Raw genomic sequence first — 20,053 nt, 5'->3', positions numbered from 1 at the left:
CCCTTTACACGTCTGACTGCGTCACATTTCGCATTATTGTATGTGAATGACCAAAATGTTTCAGACAAGAGCTTTTGATAATCAGTTCCGTTTCCAAAAATGGTAACGTGAGAATCTCGCTTGGCAGTATTTGAACTAACTTCAATAGTAACAAATTTCTACATTAACCTGAGCTGCATGAACACGAACATGACAACATATTTACGTATCACAAAAGTTGTAAGATTCTTCAGCATAAGAATGCTGAAAACACAAAGAAATAGTTACTAAGCAATAAAAAGCGTTTTTCGTGTATGTAGGTATGCAACTGTATAGCAAGGGGAGTGCAAGTAAAGTGATAAAGTTCGGGAGAAGCTAATCAAAACAATTAAATTATTGATTTTTTTCTTCCCTGTGTGTATATCGAGGTGAATGAACACACTGAACACTGAGGAATGATTAAAACATAAATGTATTTATTTAAAATTTTTAAAGTATTGAGTAAAAATAACTTTGTGTCCTTGAGTCCCTTCGCAGTCTCTCCCTTTTTCCACTAGCACCGGATTTACAATATTCACTGTCAGTGGGAGTAGCAATAGCACCTTGCTAGGCTCATAATGTCTCACTTCAACTCTTCCGAAAGCTCGGCATTTTCTGAGAGTATTCTGAAGCGAAGCTCTTATTACGGTGGCCTAAAAAGACGCGCGTTCCAATCACGACTGCAGACAGTGAATTGCGGTGATGCGAATTCGGCGGCCTCTGGTGGTGTGTGTAGCGCCCGCCACCCGCGACGTACGGCGTGCCCTCATAAAACAGCGTTTCGCGGCGGCCAAAGTAAGTCTCGTCTGCAGGGATATCGCATTCGCTGGCCGGAGTGGCCGAGCGGTTCTAGGCGCTTCAGTCTGGAAGCGCGCGACCGCTACGGTCGTAGGTTCGAATCCTGCCTCGGACATGGATGTGTGTGATGTCCTTAGGTTAGTTAGGTTTAAGTAGTTCTAAGTTCTAGGGGACTGATGACCTCAGAAGTTAAGTCCCATAGTGCTCAGAGCAATTTGAACTATTTTTTGATATCGCATTCCTCAACCCCAAAACTGCGAACCGTTGTCGGACAGCGTGGGTGTGGACGACGACGTGGTGGAGGTTTGGGTTTTGCTGCTACCCATAGAATTGAATGCGGGGCAGTGCAAGATGGTGCCCACGAACCTGCATCCTGACATTTGCTTTGCAAATCACGGGAATATCTGCCAAAATACCGGAGGTATGACGTCTATCCAGCGACACAGGTGGGAGCAACAGTGGCGGTGGTGCGGACGCTGAAGGATATACGGCTGATACAGGCTCAATGTCCGTGACTGTGCTGTGGCAGAGGATGCGGTTGCGGCAGCAGCTGCGTGGGCGGGCCTCTGTCGAGCTCCATGGGAGTGTCGTTTCACGACAAATGCGCCCGAACGTCAGGCACCGGCAAGGGGACAGCAGGATGGGATGCAAGCAGCGTTTTGAAACATGAAAATCTATGGCAAGATCAAAATAATCATGAAGACGAAGAGTTCAGTGCCGTCACTTGGCCCTGTTTTGCCGCGAACAATGTCATTAGCTCGGTCAGTCGACTGAGCGACAGTGCCAGATTCCCAGCGTGGAACTTCGTTGCACAGTTGGCGTCTAAAGCAGGCTGTCTGGGGTGAAATCGATATTTCAGAGTGGCGACGACCATGTCATAATGTTGCCGAGAAAACGTTGTGACTAGGCAGTGTGTAATAGGTGCCAAGGCACAACCAAGTGTTCTCCTTCGAGGAAAAAGCGTGAATTTAGACGTCTAACTTTTGAAAATGCAACGAAACGTTCGACTTCAGCTTTCAGTTGTGGAGAGATTCTCGCCGTTCGGATATGAGGAAACCCATTTTGTTGGAAAGTTGTTGAAATTCCTATGAAGAAAACGGCGAATCAATTTTTGAAACAATTGTTCGTAGCAAACGTCGTGAATAAAAGACAGAAGCGAGTGCTTTTATAGTGCTAGTTGTCTGATTCACTGGAATGACAAATGGAAATCAACTATATGCATCGACAATAATCAGCTACCGCGTGTCTCAGAAAGGACCAGCAAAAATCGGCGTGGATACTTTGCCAAGGACCGTCAGGTCGAGGCGAGCTAAATTTCTGGTGTGGTGCCGCCTTATTGTCTGCGCTTGCGTGCAATGGGAAGTTCTGTATTCTATCTGCCTGTCAAACCCGAACCACCTCGATCTCCTGACCCCAGGTTCGATTTCCGGTAGGGATAGGGGTTACCACAGAAATAACCGATTTCGGTTATGTCGGTTTTCCCAACGCCAGTTTAATCGGACTATTAAAACCGCTCAGAATAACCAGTTTTTGGAATAACCAATTTTCGGTTTTTTATTTCTGATATTTCCTATATTAAACGTAGAAATCGAACAAAGATTGAAAACTTACTTTCTCAGTGTTAAGATACGTAGAATCAAAATATTAAATTAAATGGACAAATAAAAGAAAACTTAGTCCGTCCAACGTTTGATGCTCTTCTCGAAAAGTGATAAGTGGTTGATTACTGCAAAAAATCATCAGTATTTCCTATTGATTCTAATTTTTTTAAACTCTGCTCAGAAATCATGAAATCAGGAATTATAACACTATTGGGACATTACGAATAGGCAGCGCTAAAGAGTGAAAACTGAGGTTGAAGAACCGTATTTTTCGTATTAATTTGTCTGTTCTCAAGAGCTACAAGCAGATAAAGGCGTGTTGTGCAGACTCAGGCAGCTGATCAGCTGCTTTTTGTTTTTATTGCAAAGTATGAATGAACTGTTAAGTTCAAAGTTTTCTCCTTATATTATGTCACAAATTCATCGTGTCTCTTCCCGTTTTCAATCTTTTAAAGCAATTGGAGCACTGCACTTCATTGATGCTGCACTTCGTAGAAACTTCCAGACTAGGGACGCTGCCATTCTGTAATACAACTGATGTCCGAAGACGGTAGGGAGAAACTACCATATAGACCAGATGGGAAAAGTCTTACGCAGTTCATGTACACACATAAGTACCATCGAACAGACCACACCACTTGGTGATAGATACAGTATTGTCTGAGGAATGCCGTACCAATTCTTACGCCTTTTGTATGTTGTTTGTTTCTGTCAGCATTCTTATTAAAATAGCACTGATCACTTTTCCCGTTTTCTATAGTAACCCAATATTTACACGTAATGCAGATTTTACGTTCTTTAAAAAAGGTTTATTTATAAACGAAAAATTTTAGTCACGTTAGCTCACTTTTATACATCCATTCGAAATTATTTACAACTTTCTGAATATACAGGGTGGAAAGTATTTAAACCGACAAACTCTGGGAGGTTGTAGGTGGCATCAAAACAAATATTTTTCCCTAATGTCATTTTTTCCTATGAGGATTATTTCAACCGGTGGAGGCCGTATTATACTCTTCAGTTGTAGGCAACTGCTGTCCACCAGTGTAGTATTGCATTGTCTGTGTTTACTAATGGATCGATACACGTGGAGTGAGTACACTGACATGATTGGTGCATATTACGTAGCGCACCACAACAGACGAGCTGCACAACGGGTTTTTCAACAACAATATCCTAATCGCCGTATCCCGCATCATACGACCTTTGCTGCTGTGTACCAACATCTGCGTGAGACCGGGTCATTTAGCAGATTACCTGGACAGGGACGCCGTCGCACGGTAAGAACGCTGCAATTTGAGGAAGCTGTCTTGCAGCATGTGGAGCGGGATCCTTCAATCAGCACTCGTGCAATTGCACGTAACATGGGGACGAATCAGACGAATGTAAGAACAGTTCTTCGAGAGTAATTTTTACGTCCATTTCACGTGCAGCGTGTCCACAACCTGGAACCAGTTGATTATCCACCCAGAGCACAGTTTTCCCGGTGCTACCTGGAACAGAGTGAAATGTATCCTACATTTCCATCCTCTGTGTTATTTACCGGTGAAGCAACGTTCGGGCGTCTGATATTTGGAGTGAGGATAACCCACATGCCACAGTTAGTAGCGCTAATCAAGTACGGTTCTTCATTAATGTGCGGGTCGGTGTTGTTGAGGACTGTTTAATTAGGCCGTATCTGATACCTAGGCCATTAAATGGCAGGCACTATTACAATTTTCTCGCCAGAGCATTGCCAGAATTGCTGGAAGACGTCTCGATCCCTACAAGACAACGCATGTGGTTCCAACATGACAGGGCGCCGGCACATTTCAGTCTTCGTGTGCGTAGATTCCTGGATCGACGGTTCCCAGAAAAGTGGATTGGAAGAGATGGTCCTGTGCCATGGCCTACTCGATCCCCAGATATTTCCCCTCTGGACTTTTTTGTGTGGGGAGAGATGCACAACCTTATTTATGCAACTCCTGTTGCATCAGAAGAGGATCTGGTTGCCCGGATAGTAGTAGCAGCAGCAGGAACAATTCAGGATACTTCTGGGGTTTTTGCCCGTGTCAGACAGAACATGATCCGACGGTTTAACCTTTGTTTACGTGTCAATGGAGGCATTTTTGAAAAGCTACTGTAATTGAAATTGGGTTGTATTAATTTGTTGCCTCTTGGTCATAAAAAAGTGGAAAAGTGTTTAGTTAATTTGCCACCAGAGAAATCTACCGGTTTAAATATTCCTCATAGGAAAAAATAACATTAGGGGAAAATATTTGTTTTGATGTCTCCTACAACCTCCCAGAGTTTGTCGGTTTAAATACTATTCACCCTGTACTTCATATTCAACAAATAAAATGTAACTTTAGATTATATTTGCACTTCAATATTAAAAACAAATACACACGCATACATAATGTCCCTCGGATAATTATTTTACACTAGGAGTCGGATCTGCTGGAACCTAGTCAAGTTCACAATTTAATTTACATATCCTGTGTTACTGCTTCAGCGGGGTGACAAAAACATTAGAATGCCCTACTGATACACGAATAAACGACACTAATATTGACTATTTATGCTGAGGCGAATTTGTTATGTAATGGTGTTGGACATTTCCGTTTTGGCACACAATCATTTTAGTGGGATGTCTATTGTTTGTAATTAATTCCACTTTTTGTGCAATAGTATGTCATATAGGTTCTTCCTATAGCTTCTCCATTACATGGCATGTCATTTGTTTGTGAAAAGGATGTAGTCGAGACAAATATGTAACTTCAACAACACTATAACTTCGTTATAGTACATCGGTAGTGATAACTTTATTGGGATTTTATGACGGTATTTTGTCTACATTTTGAGAATATGTGCAACTTAGTACACTCCTGGAAATTGAAATAAGAACACCGTGAATTCATTGTCCCAGGAAGGGGAAACTTTATTGACACATTCCTGGGGTCAGATACATCACATGATCACACTGACAGAACCACAGGCACATAGACACAGGCAACAGAGCATGCACAATGTCGGCACTAGTACAGTGTATATCCACCTTTCGCAGCAATGCAGGCTGCTATGGAGACGATCGTAGAGATGCTGGATGTAGTCCTGTGGAACGGCTTGCCATGCCATTTCCACCTGGCGCCTCAGTTGGACCAGCGTTCGTGCTGGACGTGCAGACCGCGTGAGACGACGCTTCATCCAGTCCCAAACATGCTCAATGGGGGACAGATCCGGAGATCTTGCTGGCCAGGATAGTTGACTTACACCTTCTAGAGCACGTTGGGTGGCACGGGATACATGCGGACGTGCATTGTCCTGTTGGAACAGCAAGTTCCCTTGCCGGTCTAGGAATGGTAGAACGATGGGTTCGATGACGGTTTGGATGTACCGTGCACTATTCAGTGTCCCCTCGACGATCACCAGTGGTGTACGGCCAGTGTAGGAGATCGCTCCCCACACCATGATGCCGGGTGTTGGCCCTGTGTGCCTCGGTCGTATGCAGTCCTGATTGTGGCGCTCACCTGCACGGCGCCAAACACGCATACGACCATCATTGGCACCAAGGCAGAAGCGACTCTCATCGCTGAAGACGACACGTCTCCATTCGTCCCTCCATTCACGCCTGTCGCGACACCACTGGAGGCGGGCTGCACGATGTTGGGGCGTGAGCGGAAGACGGCCTAACGGTGTGCGGGACCGTAGCCCAGCTTCATGGAGACGGTTGCGAATGGTCCTCGCCGATACCCCAGGAGCAACAGTGTCCCTAATTTGCTGGGAAGTGGCGGTGCGGTCCCCTACGGCACTGCGTAGGATCCTACGGTCTTGGCGTGCATCCGTGCGTCGCTGCGGTCCGGTCCCAGGTCGACGGGCACGTGCACCTTCCGCCGACCACTGGCGACAACATCGATGTACTGTGGAGACCTCAGGCCCCACGTGTTGAGCAATTCGGCGGTACGTCCACCCGGCCTCCCGCATACCCACTATACGCCCTCGCTCAAAGTCCGTCAACTGCACATACGGTTCACGTCCACGCTGTCGCGGCATGCTACCAGTGTTAAAGACTGCGATGGAGCTCCGCATGCCACGGCAAACTGGCTGACACTGACGGCGGCGGTGCACAAATGCTGCGCAGCTATCGCCATTCGACGGCCAACACCGCGGTTCCTGGTGTGTCCGCTGTGCCGTGCGTGTGATCATTGCTTGTACAGCCCTCTCGCAGTGTCCGGAGCAAGTATGGTGGGTCTGACACACCGGTGTCAATGTGTTCTTTTTTCCATTTCCAGGAGTGTATTTGATACACTGAGAAACTTGCCATGAAAGCACGCTGCCTGCTAGCGCTCTGCCCTGTAGTGAACATGCTGTTCCGGTGTTTGTTCGTTCGCAGTGTCATCCAAATAATTTGAACATGATGTAACGTTCAACATGACATGTTCAAGAACGCGTTGAAATAGCGTAGGAGCAGATTCAATTCCGAAGGGAAGGTTGCTGGTATTGCTACTAGCCGATTTATGTACTGAGCACCATAAATATTTCGGTTTCCTCATCCAGGGGAAGTTGAAAGTAAGCATCGGCTAAATCAATTTGAGAAAAGAATCGTCCACCTACTAGGCGATGCAGAAGCGCTCAGTACATGGAAGCAGGAAAGGATCAATAGCTGCTGTTCTACAGTCGGCACGAATTTTGATTTTACTTTTCAATTTTTTGTGAAAACAAGAGATGATGTCCATTGACTGGCAGAAATAGACTTCAAGACCCCAATTTGTTCTCATCTGTCGATATCAGATGCCACTTCATGGCGTGATGCACCGGACGTACTCGATAAAACTTGGATTGAGAATTGTCATTGTGCGTAGTGTGCGCTTAAAAATTCTTTGCATCTCTCAGTGTGCCATCGAACAAATATCCATATTTTTCACACGACTGATGAATCCTGGCGTGGGAAACTTGCGTATCAAAGGCTTGCACCTTTTCTTAATATGTTTTCCATACAAATCCAGTGCATCCGTGCCAAATATATAGGGAATCGAGCGTGATTGAATTACTGTGACATTGATGCAGTCGTATTTAGATATTTTCGTGCACTATGCACGTCCCAAGAACAGACACACTTTCGCCGTTGCAGACTGTGAAGCGCAGACGTTATTTTTACAACTGACAGTGTCAAAGTTACTCGTAGATAGTTTGATTAATCAACGTGACTGAAGCACCAGTATCAGGCTAGAATGGTACAGAATGGTTTCCAATCTGTAAAGATTGGAATAGCTTGCGATTTTTTCTCTGAATATGACTGTCAGTTCTTGCTTGCGGAAGGCTACTTTCATTTGTTTTGCGAGAGAGAGCCTGTTGCTTTCTGTCCACGTGAAGAGAGCTGCGCCGGCCGTTGTGGCTGAGCGGTTCTAGGCGCTTCAGTCTGGAACCGCGCGACCGCATCCTGCCTCGGGCATGGATGTGTGTGATGTTCTTAGGTTAGGTTCAAGTAGTTCTAAGTTCTAGGGGACTGATGACCTCAGCTGTTAAGTCCCATAGTGCTCAGAGACATTTGAAGAGAGCTGCACTGAATTATCGAAGTTTTGCACAGAGCATGTCCCTTTTCAGTTCGTGCACTTGGGTCTACGGTTCATGTGAGAGTTGCCAGGAGGAGTGGGTAAGGATTCACATCATGTGATCACATCAATCTCCATTTGCTCAAATCTAGATTGAAGTGGAACAGAATTTGCTTTGCACTACTTTTGCAGACATACTTACTGTGTGTGTCCTAACTTGTGACAGTGACAATTTTCACTTGGCAGAAAAAGCAGTGTTCGCTATCTGCATCTGCATCTACATGAGTACTCTGCAATAAGTGTGTGGCAGATGGTTCATCGAACCACGTTCAGACTGTATCTCTACCGTTCAGTTTTCTAACAGAACGTGGCATAAACGAACACTTAAATTTTTCTATACGAAATCTTGATATTTTATGTTGACCATTTCTTCCTTTGTAAATTGACATCAATAAAATATTTTTCTACTCAGAATTGCCAATTGAACTTTCGTGAATAGTTGAATCGACAGCCTTTAGATTTTTTTGATTTACGGTGTAACCGAAATTTAACAAATTCTTTTTAGTACTTACGTGATGAATGACCTCACACGTTACCTTATTTAGAGTCGTTGCCACTTTTCGCACCATGCAGATATCGTGTCTAAGTTATTTGCAATAGTTTTGATATTTTAACGACTTTACTAGAGGGTAAATGACAGCATGACTTGCAAACAATCTACGAGGGCTGCTCAGATTGTCTCCTAAACCGTTTATATTTATTAGGAACAGCAGAGGGCTTGTAACATTTCTTTGGGGAACGCCAGTTATCACTTCTGTTTTACCGGATGACTTTCAGCCGGTTACTACGAACAATGACCTTTCTTAGACGAAACCACGAATACAGTCTTCATTTGATGTCTTTTGTGAGGAACGTTGTAAAAAGCCTTCGGGAAACCTAGAAATATGGAATCAGTTTGAGATCTCTTGTCGATCATTCGTGATATAGCACTTGACACATAATTTCGGAGCGCGTGAGTTTGGAGTGTAGGTGGCAGAGTTCCTCAGGCCCTGCAAACCTTTTGCTGCAGCTGTTGTCAAAATGAGCTACACGGGGCAGAGCCCGCTCAGAACTAACCGTGGTGAGTGTTACAACAACAATCACATTAAAGTCAAGTTTCGCGACATCTTGTACTTCGTGAGCTTCGATTACGTTAAGTACATAACAAACAAGGACGGCGATCGTTTAGAATCTCAGCCCGTATTCTGTTGTCTACCAAGTTCTGTATAATGGCATCATGAAGTATTTCGTCGTGAAAAGAAGTTCCACACGTGCAGCTAAATTTACAGTTACCAGTCATGCCTTGGAGTTCAGCGATCCATTCCTGATAAGGCGTGTTACTATGACAAAGTGTACGAAAAAAAAATGAAACGAGCAGGAGCTACATGAATGTGAGTTTCCAAAAATTCATCTTACTTCTGAACGACATCCTCAAAGAGTTGGGTTTGGGGCTGTACTCGAGGGAACAGTTTTCTACACCACTGATACCCGAGGAAAAAAATGAAAGTGGTTTTATAGGGTGTCAAATGATGTTCGAGCTGGATACGGTGCTTCTACCCTTCCTTTTGTTTTTCAGTCAGAAGAGTGGAAGGGAGAAGGCAGCACCTGGCAGCAGAATTCTGTACTTCATTCTCGCTTGCCTTCTGTGTTTCCGCCGGTCTGGTAATGCTTGCTAGCACAATCTGGATTTCTTGGCTCTGAAACTGAATAACTGCAGTGAGTGGTTGTTCTTCAGAAGTTTCCATTGCGTACAAAATTTAAATCACTTCGAGAATAGAGACATCAAATTTAGAAACACTGTAAGAATAATCCAAAACTGAAGGAATCTAGACAATTTACTCTCCTGCCTGATTCTAGAAAAGAAAAATTTCAGTTAGTTCCACCAAAGAGAAATTAATAGGAATAATTTTGTATGTATTAGTACACTTGCTGTGCTGTTACTGATATGCATTTTCTTTGTGATTTCAGCTTGTGATGAACCGGGTCGCCCACCAGTCTATGGTAAGTCTTGAAATTAAAGTCATTTGTAATCATATATGGAACTGGCAATAAATAATATCATGCAAGATTTAATAACGTAGTGTCGCTTCGCATCTCACGATTTAAGCTTTCACTTCTACAATCCACCTGTTGAACCATGTGATGTACTTGCTGATAAATATCCTTATACAAGTGGAATTATTTCCAGTAAGACATATTTCATTGTGAAAATCGGTTTCTGTCACTTTTTTCTTGACACTCTGATAATGTCGGTAAATGTGGTGATGGTGTATAGGACATGAGTCTATTATTCTGGAGAATCGGGGTCCAAATCCTTGACTGAAGTTTTCCAAGAGAGTCTAGATCGATTCGGACCAATAACCGAGTGATTTTGAAAGCACCTGGGTGTCTGTCTCCTCCTTAATACGCCTCAAAATGTACAACTGCTCTTACCGTCTCAACGACAAGTTAAACTCTGACATTCGTTTTCTTATTTTTGATTTAAACACTCGAACAATATATGGTGTAACCCTGATGTGGCAGTTTTACTGCCTGAACACCGAAAATACAGTAAGCGATGAACTTTCTTCCTTTCATGATTTTATGAGGGTTTAACCGAGAAAAAGTCTCGTAAAGGTTTGAAATTACTCGTAAACTTGGGTGCAAGTCAGTAACTGCTCTTATTCTCAAATACTGCATGATGAGTAAATTCTGACTTCTTGCGCGTCATGAGCTACGCTTCTTTTTAACTCTCAGACCAACTCCTTTGAGATTAGGTGATTTTTACCCCCATAGTGGTCCTTTCCAGACAGTAAGTGATATGTGTACCAAGTTTGGTTGATATCGATCCAGTGGTTTAAGATAAGATGTGGACCATAGATAATACTTGTACATACAGGATGTTACAAAAAGATACGGCCAAACTTTCAGGAAACATTCCTCACACACAAATAAAGAAAAGATGTTATGTGGACATGTGTCCGGAAACGCTTAATTTCCAGGTTAGAGCTCATTTTAGTTTCGTCAGTATGTAATGTACTTCCTCGATTCACCGCCAGTTGGCCCAATTGAAGGAAGGTAATGTTGACTTCGGTGCTTGTGTTGACATGCGACTCATTGCTCTACAGAACTAGCATCAAGCACATCAGTACGTAGCATCAACAGGATAGTGTTCATCACGAACGTGGTTTTGCAGTCAGTGCAATGTTTACAAATGCGGAGTTGGCAGATGCCCATTTGATGTATGGATTAGCACGGGGCAATAGCCGTGGCGCGGTACGTTTGTATCGAGACAGATTTCCAGAACGAAGGTATCCCGACAGGAAGACGTTCGAAGCAATTGATCGGCGTCTTAGGGAGCACGGAACATTTAAGCCTATGACTCGCGACTGGGGAAGACGTAGAACGACGAGGACACCTGCAATGGACGAGGCAATTCTTCGTGCAGTTGACGATAACCCTAATGTCAGCGTCAGAGAAGTTGCTGCTGTACAAGGTAACGTTGACCACGTCACTGTATGGAGAGTGCTACGGGAGAACCAGTTGTTTCCGTACCATGTACAGCCTCCACGGGTACACTTCTGCGAATGGTTCATCCAACAATGTGTCAATCCTCATTTCAGTGCAGATGTTCTCTTTACGGATGAGGCTTCATTCCAACGTGATCAAATTGTAAATTTTCACAATCAACATGTGTGGGCTGACGAGAATCCGCACGCAATTGTGCAATCACGTCATCAACACAGATTTTCTGTGAACGTTTGGGCAGGTATTGTTGGTGATGTGTTGATTGGGCCCCATGTTCTTCCACCTACGCTCAATGGAGCACGTTATCATGGTTTCATACGGGATACTCTACCTGTGCTGCTAGAACATGTGCCTTTACAAGTACGACACAACATGTGGTTCATACACGATGGAGCTCCTGCACATTTCAGTCGAAGTGTTCGTACGCTTCTCAACAACAGATTCGGTGACCGATGGATTGGTAGAGGCGGACCAATTCCATGGCCTCCACGCTCTCCTGACCTCAACCCTCTTGACTTTCATTTATGTGGGCGTTTGAAAGCTCTTGTCTATGGAACCCCGGTACCAAACGTAGAGACCCTTCGTGCTCGTATTGTGGACGGCTGTGATACAATACGCCATTCTCCAGGGCTGCATCAGCGCATCAGGGATTCCATGCGACGGAGGGTGGATGCATGTATCCTCGCTAACTGAAGACATTTTGAACATTTCCTTGTAACAAAGTGTTTGAAGTCACGCTGGTACGTTCTGTTGCTGTGTGTTTCCATTCCATGATTAATGTGATTTGAAGAGAAGTAATAAAATGAGCTCTAACATGGAAAGTAATCGTTTCCGGACACATGTCCACATAACATATTTTCTTCCTTTGTGTGTGAGGAATGTTTCCTGAAAGTTTGGCCGTACCTTTTTGTAACACCCTGTATATACATCAACTGTTATAATATGTATGATTTATCTGACATTAGTCTTTACCAGCATTCTTTTGAATAATGAGGAACGACCACAATGGATTCTTTGTTTTTTGATTTTAGTTAACGATTGCTCGAAGCCTATAAATCTAAAAAGACACCTGGAGACAAGACATCCAGGCCATGTTAGCAAACTCATCGAATTCCTTAAGTTTCTTGAGCAACAAGTAAAAGGAAATGTCAGATTTCTAAAAAAAAACAGATATCATTTCTTAAGAAAACCCTAAGAACATCCCTAGAGGTTTCTCGGTTAACTACAAAATCGAAGTCACCAAAAATTAGCCGTCCGCGGTGGTCTAGCGGTTCAGGCGCTCAGTCCGGAACCGCGCGACTGCTACGGTCGCAGGTTCGAATCCTGCCTCGGGCATGGATGTGTGTGATGTCCTTAGGTTAGTTAGGTTTAAGTAGTTCTAAGTTCTAGGGGACTGATGACCACAGATGTTAAGTCCCATAGTGCTCAGAACCATTTTTTGAACCAAAAATTATTGCCCAGAAATTACTTCTTCCCGCAGTTGTCAAAACGTGTGAAATCATGCACGTAGAAAGTTTTTGCTCTAGTCTGAAGTCGATTCTACTGTCATATGATACCGTGATTCGTCGTATTGAATCCGTAGTCACTGACTTAAAAAATTAATTGCTGTCACGTCTTGATTATAGCCCGAAATTCGTCCTACAACTTTTGCCGGTACTGATATCGGAACTCTTTCCCAACTCCTTGTCTTTGTACACTACTGTTATGAAAATTAAATACAGGACGACTATCTGTTTTGTAAAGCTCTTCAAGGGAGGGCTGCAGGCGATATTTTTTTGCTTGCGAATTCCTTTTTTATTGACAACAAATAGTCGTGGGCAAATTGTGTTTGTATATGTACGGACGGGGCGACAGCATTTACTGTATCTAAAAAGGATTCATTGCAAGAGTGTGTGCTCTTTCTTCTTCTTGTGCAAAATTCACACGTTGGGTGATACACAGGGAGGTATTAACTTCTAAAGTAGTACAACTGGAATGCAAAGTAGTGAACGATGGTGTCAGTGTTGCAAATTTTGTGAAAGGACGATTTTTAAACTGTAGGCTATTTTCCATACCATGCTTTGTGAGGAGATGTATACTATTCTTCTTCTATCCCATACGCAGGCACGTTGGTTGTCTCGTGGTAAGGTACTTCTTTACGTAGTTAAGCTGAGGGATGACATTAGTGTTCTCCTATTGAATAGCAGGCTATGTTTCTGGATGAAAAATGGCTTCTAATATTGTGCTTCTTGGACGACATTTCATAGACACTGAACGATCTTCACGTAACACTTTAAGACAGAAGTAGTGATATCATCTCTCTAAGCGAGGAAGTGCCTGCGTTTAAATAGAAAACTTAGACTTTGGAAACCCCAGCTTGAGAAGAGTGACTGCGAGATGTTTTCTTGTGTGAATGCTTATGTAGATGTAGATAAAATTAGTCATAGTACACCTCGAAAACCTTCAACAATTCGAGGATAAATCTCCAGAACCTTCGTTTTAGTATGACTGGGCCCACAGTCCTATCCGATACGTTTCTAACAGACCTGTTTCTGACAGTAGAGTAGGAGGAGCTAGCAGAACTTCGAAATGAATGTAAATCGTAGCCTCTTGAAAATATTTGTGTGCAGTCTGGAAGTGAATATCCCAATTTAGCAAGAAGGCAACTTACTTGTGAGTTAATATTTTCCAAAATGGGATTAATTAACACGGAACATCGGTCACCGCAGCATCTGGAAGGGGTCTGCGAGTTGCGGTTTCAAAGATCCAACCAGGTCCGCCTCGGCAGATGCGTTTTCAGCCCGGTAGATTGCTAACCGAAGGGGCCTGGGTTCGACTCCCGGATGGGTCTGAGATTTTCTCTACTTGGGGACTGCCCGTTGTGTCATTATCACGTTAGTATCGTCATAGTTGCCGTTCCAGTATGGAGATGGCTGTATGAGCACGTCCCGCAAGCTTCAAAAAGAAGTGGACATTTTTCCTATTGTTTATTTCCTTTTTCGATGATCAGTGTGAATATGTAAGAATCATTAATTTGTAAAAAGATATGTAGTTAAATGCATATATTTTCTCGGGTCTAACAACTGCACAAGCAGCCATTGCTATTTGTACACTAATTGTAACTTAACTTTTGCCGCCTTTGAATAATACAGAAGTACGACAGTTTTTAAAAAATGACTGTGGTGTGCTCGTAAGACACTTTCTAATTAAATTGAGGATGACTTTTGTTGTAACAGATAGCTGCAATAATTAGACACAAGTAAATAGATACTGTGGGCCGTTTTTGTGCGAAGTGTGAGAGTACAGAGGAAGGAATTAATATTGGGGGGGGGGGGGGGGGGAGGGCTTCTTACAAACTTTCAACAAACTGGACAATAAAAAGTCAAAAACATTTCATGACGTCACAGTAGTCTGCTTATGAATGACCCCTGTACATACATTTAGCCCCTATTTACAATTTTCTTAGTACCTGAAAGTAATGCATTGCGCGCAGCATCCATGACGCTATTTCTTCTTCATCCTTAACAGATTGTGAGAGAACTGTGATAATGCATTCTAGTAACAGTTAAGCATAAAAGGTTCTTGGTAGTAGATAATACTTCACTACACTTAGAGAGGAAAAGTGAGTTTGCGTTCCATTGCAATTACAGCCAATAGTGCTGCCCCTAAGATCGGGGATGATAACGGATTTCCGGCGCCTTGTACTACTATGTTTAGTGTACTCACTTTACGGCTGTAATGCGACGGGTCATCACACTTCATTCACTTCTGAATAGTTGTTATTAGAGGTGCGAACAAAACTGATGGTTCATATACGTGTTCCAAACTTAGCTTACAACGTTGAGAGGACGTGCCGGCCGCGGTGGTCTAGCGGTTCTAGGCGCTCAGTCCGGAGCCGCGCGACTGCTACGGTCGCAGGTTCGAATCCTGCCTCGGGCATGGATGTGTGTTATGTCCTTAGGTTAGTTAGGTTTAAGTAGTTCTAAGTTCTAGGGGACTGATGACCACAGATGTTGAGTCCCATGGTGCTCAGAGCCATTTTTGAGAGGGCGTCAAGGCCCATTCTGCTCAGTATGCCAGCATATATCACATGGCCAACACAACCCATCTCATTTTTGTTGACCTTTTATTTATGTATTTTTAACTCTTCGTGCATTTTGAAGTATCTGGGAGCTCATATTTAGAGATACCGGTGAATACGCATACGGAGAAGGATCTTGTACACTCACCACCGTTCACTGAGAGTGTGGATACATCTAGTGATGAGCTGTTACTTTGAAGCACAGAGGCTGGACACAAAATATGGAAACACCACGAGAAATGCATGCCTGAACAGAAATGCAGATGGTAGTTAATGCTGCAAACTACCCTGTTGTTTGACTACGAGCGATACATGTGCAGTGTCCTCAATACGTTGCAAGCGTCAATCATGATAATTACAATGTTCTGTGTAGTGGTGGCTGCATTATGCTGAAGCCAAGTGAATTCGAATATGGTCGAATTTTTGGTGCTTACGTAACCAAGATAGCGGAAGTGTTCGGTGAGTAAAGAGGCACCATATCGGGGATTTATATAGTATACAGGAAGAACTCTCCTACCTCTCCGGCTAATTATGCTTTTCTGTATGACCGTGTACCTAAAGTCACCTAATCTGTGGGGAAAAGGCACTACTCCGAAGAATAATGTAAAACCGAGAGAAGTAGATGAAGTTATAACCAAATCGCCACTGCTCAGTATTTCAGCAATGACGATTAGAAACAAAGTTCTGTTATCTTTATATATTTTTATTACGTAAACTAATTTTTAATTAACAGTAGTTAGTGGAAAATCTGGAAAAAAGTTTTCAAAGTATTTCATTAATGAAAACAACCAACGGTGCCATTTCCTCACCAGAACAAGAAAAATTAAATTAAAACTGAACTTTACACTCGTAAGCAATCTTACGTTAGAAAAGTTATTTCCGTTATGACGTAGGAACAGTATCTAACGCACATTTTCAAGTACTCCACACCACACATGTTGCAGTAGTCGGATATTAATCAAATAGCAAATACATAAAACATGCTATGTTAATTTTCAAAGATCATTTAAAGTAAGATTGTGTACTGGCTGTAGGCAGAAGCTTTTTGTTACGTGAGTACTCACCGTAATACTGACTGTCGCAATTGTAGCAAGCAGATAGATTGTTTGAATTTACTAGAACCTGTGCTTTGACTATGGAATTCAGTGTCCAAGTTACGTAAGGTTTTAATACCAATTTTTTTATTATGAAAGATACTCTATTTTTAGCATATGAATTAATACTGGCTTTTGTATCATTCTATTTCTGACTTCATTCATACTACAGCCAAGGGTTTCATTATTACGTAATTGTCCAAAAGTTGGAAAAATTATGTTCTGATAATCTAATAAATTAATGTTCATTTCACTTAAACTTCACTTTCACTTCATTTTCTGATTGTCTCGGTTCGTGCAAAGTGATAGGATGGGTACTACTTGGATAATAACTTTGGAAAATTATTTACGTGACAATATGCACGAAAACAATGTTACTTACACAAAAAATATTCAACTACGCTGGTCAGCCTATTACAATTCTAGTTATAAAAAGGCTAGATCTTACTTTGCTTCGTGATGCCGTTGGTTTGTCGAGCGGCATCATTTCGCGGGAAAATAGGGCACAGGTTGATCTTCTTGCCATACCATAGCCAATAACAAGGGCAGACAGTGCTCTTGATGTTATGTGAATTACTCGTGCAGCATTTGTACTGTGCCCAATAAATGCCATATACATAGCTTGCCCATATTAAACATCCGGCAAAACAATCATTTCAGTTTTCACCGCTCCGCATTTCAGAAAGAGACATTATCTCCGCACTTTGGCATATCCACACCGACGAATATTCACAACAAACGACAACAACCGCCTCCTCGAGACTCCTAACTGCTACTTTTTGGACGCGCTCGCACGCCCAGCGATAATACGTTTACAATTTATTACACTTTTTGACAACAGCTTTTCCCTGACTAGGACAGCGTGTCTACTTATAAAATGTTAACATTCCGTGCGTATTCTCTTTGTTAAATAACAAATAGTTGACAACATATTTAAAAGAATAATATTCAGCACAGTTAATAAAACACGTAGAACATGAGTGATCATCAACAGAGTTTTGGTGTTATAAATTGAAGAACACAATCCGCAAAGTCTTCACGCAGACGAAACTGAGTGTTGAGTGATGGTGACAGTAGCTACAAAAGTCACTGCAAAACTGAATATCGCACTCGCAATCCCTGTCAGCAGCGAAACAATAAGAAGGGAGTTCCATAAGCAACGAATTGCAGGACGGGCTAGATTTCCAAAAGCATTCGTCAGCGACGCAAATGTCCTTAACAAGAAAACGTGGTGCCGCAACCATAAAACCTGGACTATGGAGCAGCGGAATAAAGTGGTTTGGTTAGATGAGCCTTGTTTCACACTGTTTCCAACTTAGATGGATTCACGTTCCAAGAGCGAAACATGGCGGACGGTCGGTGATGATTTTTGCAGCCATGTTGCGGTATTCCATTGGCAGCATGGATGCTCTGCAAGATCGCATTATTGTCAAGGATTATTTGACAACATTGGCTGATCAGGTACATCCCATGATTCAGTTTTGTTTCCATATGAAATGTTTGGTGTGTCCATATTTTTGTCCAGCTACTACAAGTAGTGTATGTTCTGCGCTTAGTTTGAAGTTTCTGTTCAGTGATATGAAACGTGGGTAGTCTTATAGAATTTCGATAGCATGTGAGGAATGTCGGATATCAGCTTCTTATCATCGATATTTTGACTCACATACGTACCGGTTCTAATTCAAGGGTCTCTACAGGTTGCATATGTCTGTAGTGTTCTCGTGTGATGATGATAATGATGATGCTAGGGCCGTACCGTGAACTGTATTGTGATAAATTGAAATTGCGCAGAAAGTAGGGAACCACATTTTTAATTAGGACGCCAGGCTTGATCGGCAGTAATATAACCAGGTGAAGAGGGATAGCAATATTAAAGCAAGGAGTATTATAAAATACATTAAAGGTGTTGGATATCAGGGTTCTTAGACATCGCTGACACGGCGGAATGACGGCGTTTGTAGGACGCTGTGGGTTCTCTGGCGAACCAGCTTGGTAGTTTAACCCGACCCAACTCTCGAACCGGTTGCCAACAGTGGTTAATTTCCGAGCAGCGGGCGGTGACGGGCGGCGGCGAGATGGGCTGCTGTCTCAATTCTATCTGTGCGAGCGATCGGCACTTGGTGAATGGCCGACAGTTGTCGGCAGTTTAACGCTTTCGTCCTCCTGAACAAAATTAGATGAAGACCGTTAACTGCGGCTCATGATACTTGGCCAGTATTTCTTGCGTTCAGATAGTCGGCCGTCACGCGTCCCATTCATTGAGGCAGTTATTATTAACTCTTACTCTGACATCAAGAGGGAACTTGAGCTGAGGGTCGAAATGTCGTCTGTGAATCAGATGCAGGGCGGAAATAAAGAAACTGGAATCAGCATGTGGTGGGATGTAGTAGTTATGCGGGGAGCAGATTTTCAGAATCATCACCAGAGGAATCTGAACTGAATAGAATGAGGTTGGTCATAAGAATGACTCGTTGGCAGCGGGGTCAGTACTCGATTGCCATTGTAGTATGTTTGCAGTGGCGACCATGAGGGTCAGAGTCTGATGCCTGGCATCAGACGTGGAAACAAAGTGAAATGCTCGTGCAAACTGATTGGATCTGATCAACATGAAGTGCAAGTGAACACGAAGTCCTGCTTATGGGTTACAGCCTGTGGCCTTACTAAGTGTAGGTTACTTGCTGTGGTGCATTGGCTGTGGTGTAATACGGGGACAGGCCCTGACTGACATTTTCTGAGGTAGTTTCGACACGAAGTCCTCTTCCATTTCATTGCTCGGCAGACTTGATCCTCATCGACACTTCTTGGATTTCCACAGCACCGAACTTTTGTCATCTCAGCCGGCCGCGGTGGTCTCGCGGTTCTAGGTGCGCACTCCGGAACCGCGCGACTGCTATGGTCGCAGGTTCGAATCCTGCCTCGGGCATGGATGTGTGTGATGTCCTTAGGTTAGTTAGGTTTAAGTAGTTCTAAGTTCTAGGCGACTGATGATCACAGCTGTTAAGTCCCATAGTGCTCAGAGCCATTTGAACAATTTTTTTTTTTTTGTCATCTCATCTTATTATTGGCTGGCGACGTATCGGTGCCTGCCAGTAGGTGAGTCCTACTGGGCGATTATTCCCATCTTCTTTACCTGTCTGTGGAAGCCAAATCTTTACTGGACTATCTCTAAAATTCTTGGAAATTAGGTACTTGTGGCCAGTTGTTGTGGACTCTCCCTGGCATACGTTTTGGAAACGTACTCACGGTCTTGAATTCTCTGAAGGGTTCCCCTTTGGTGACAGGGTGACGACTCGCAGCGTGTCTCCCCAATAAACTCTCACACTTTCGTGGCCTTAAGTAGGTACGGATGCTCGTACACCTGCACGAGAGTAGCACGCCCTTTTAGTTTCTCAACGAGGCGTTAGG

General features: G+C 43.2%; 1 protein-coding gene across 1 annotated transcript in view; it reads left to right on the top strand.

The window, feature by feature from the left end:
• Positions 1 to 20,053, top strand: part of LOC126184786 (protein PFC0760c-like) — a 298,617-nt gene that overhangs the window by 140,529 nt on the left and 138,035 nt on the right. The window contains exon 6 of the mRNA XM_049927357.1: positions 9,956 to 9,988. Coding sequence (XP_049783314.1) covers positions 9,956 to 9,988 — 33 coding nt within the window. The remainder of the gene's footprint in view (positions 1 to 9,955; positions 9,989 to 20,053) is intronic.

Source organism: Schistocerca cancellata, chromosome 4 (genome assembly GCF_023864275.1).
Source record: "Schistocerca cancellata isolate TAMUIC-IGC-003103 chromosome 4, iqSchCanc2.1, whole genome shotgun sequence".
NCBI classification, from domain to species: Eukaryota; Metazoa; Arthropoda; class Insecta; order Orthoptera; family Acrididae; genus Schistocerca; species Schistocerca cancellata.
Note: the sequence above shows the minus strand (reverse complement) of the source record. Positions and strands in the feature narration are given on the sequence as shown.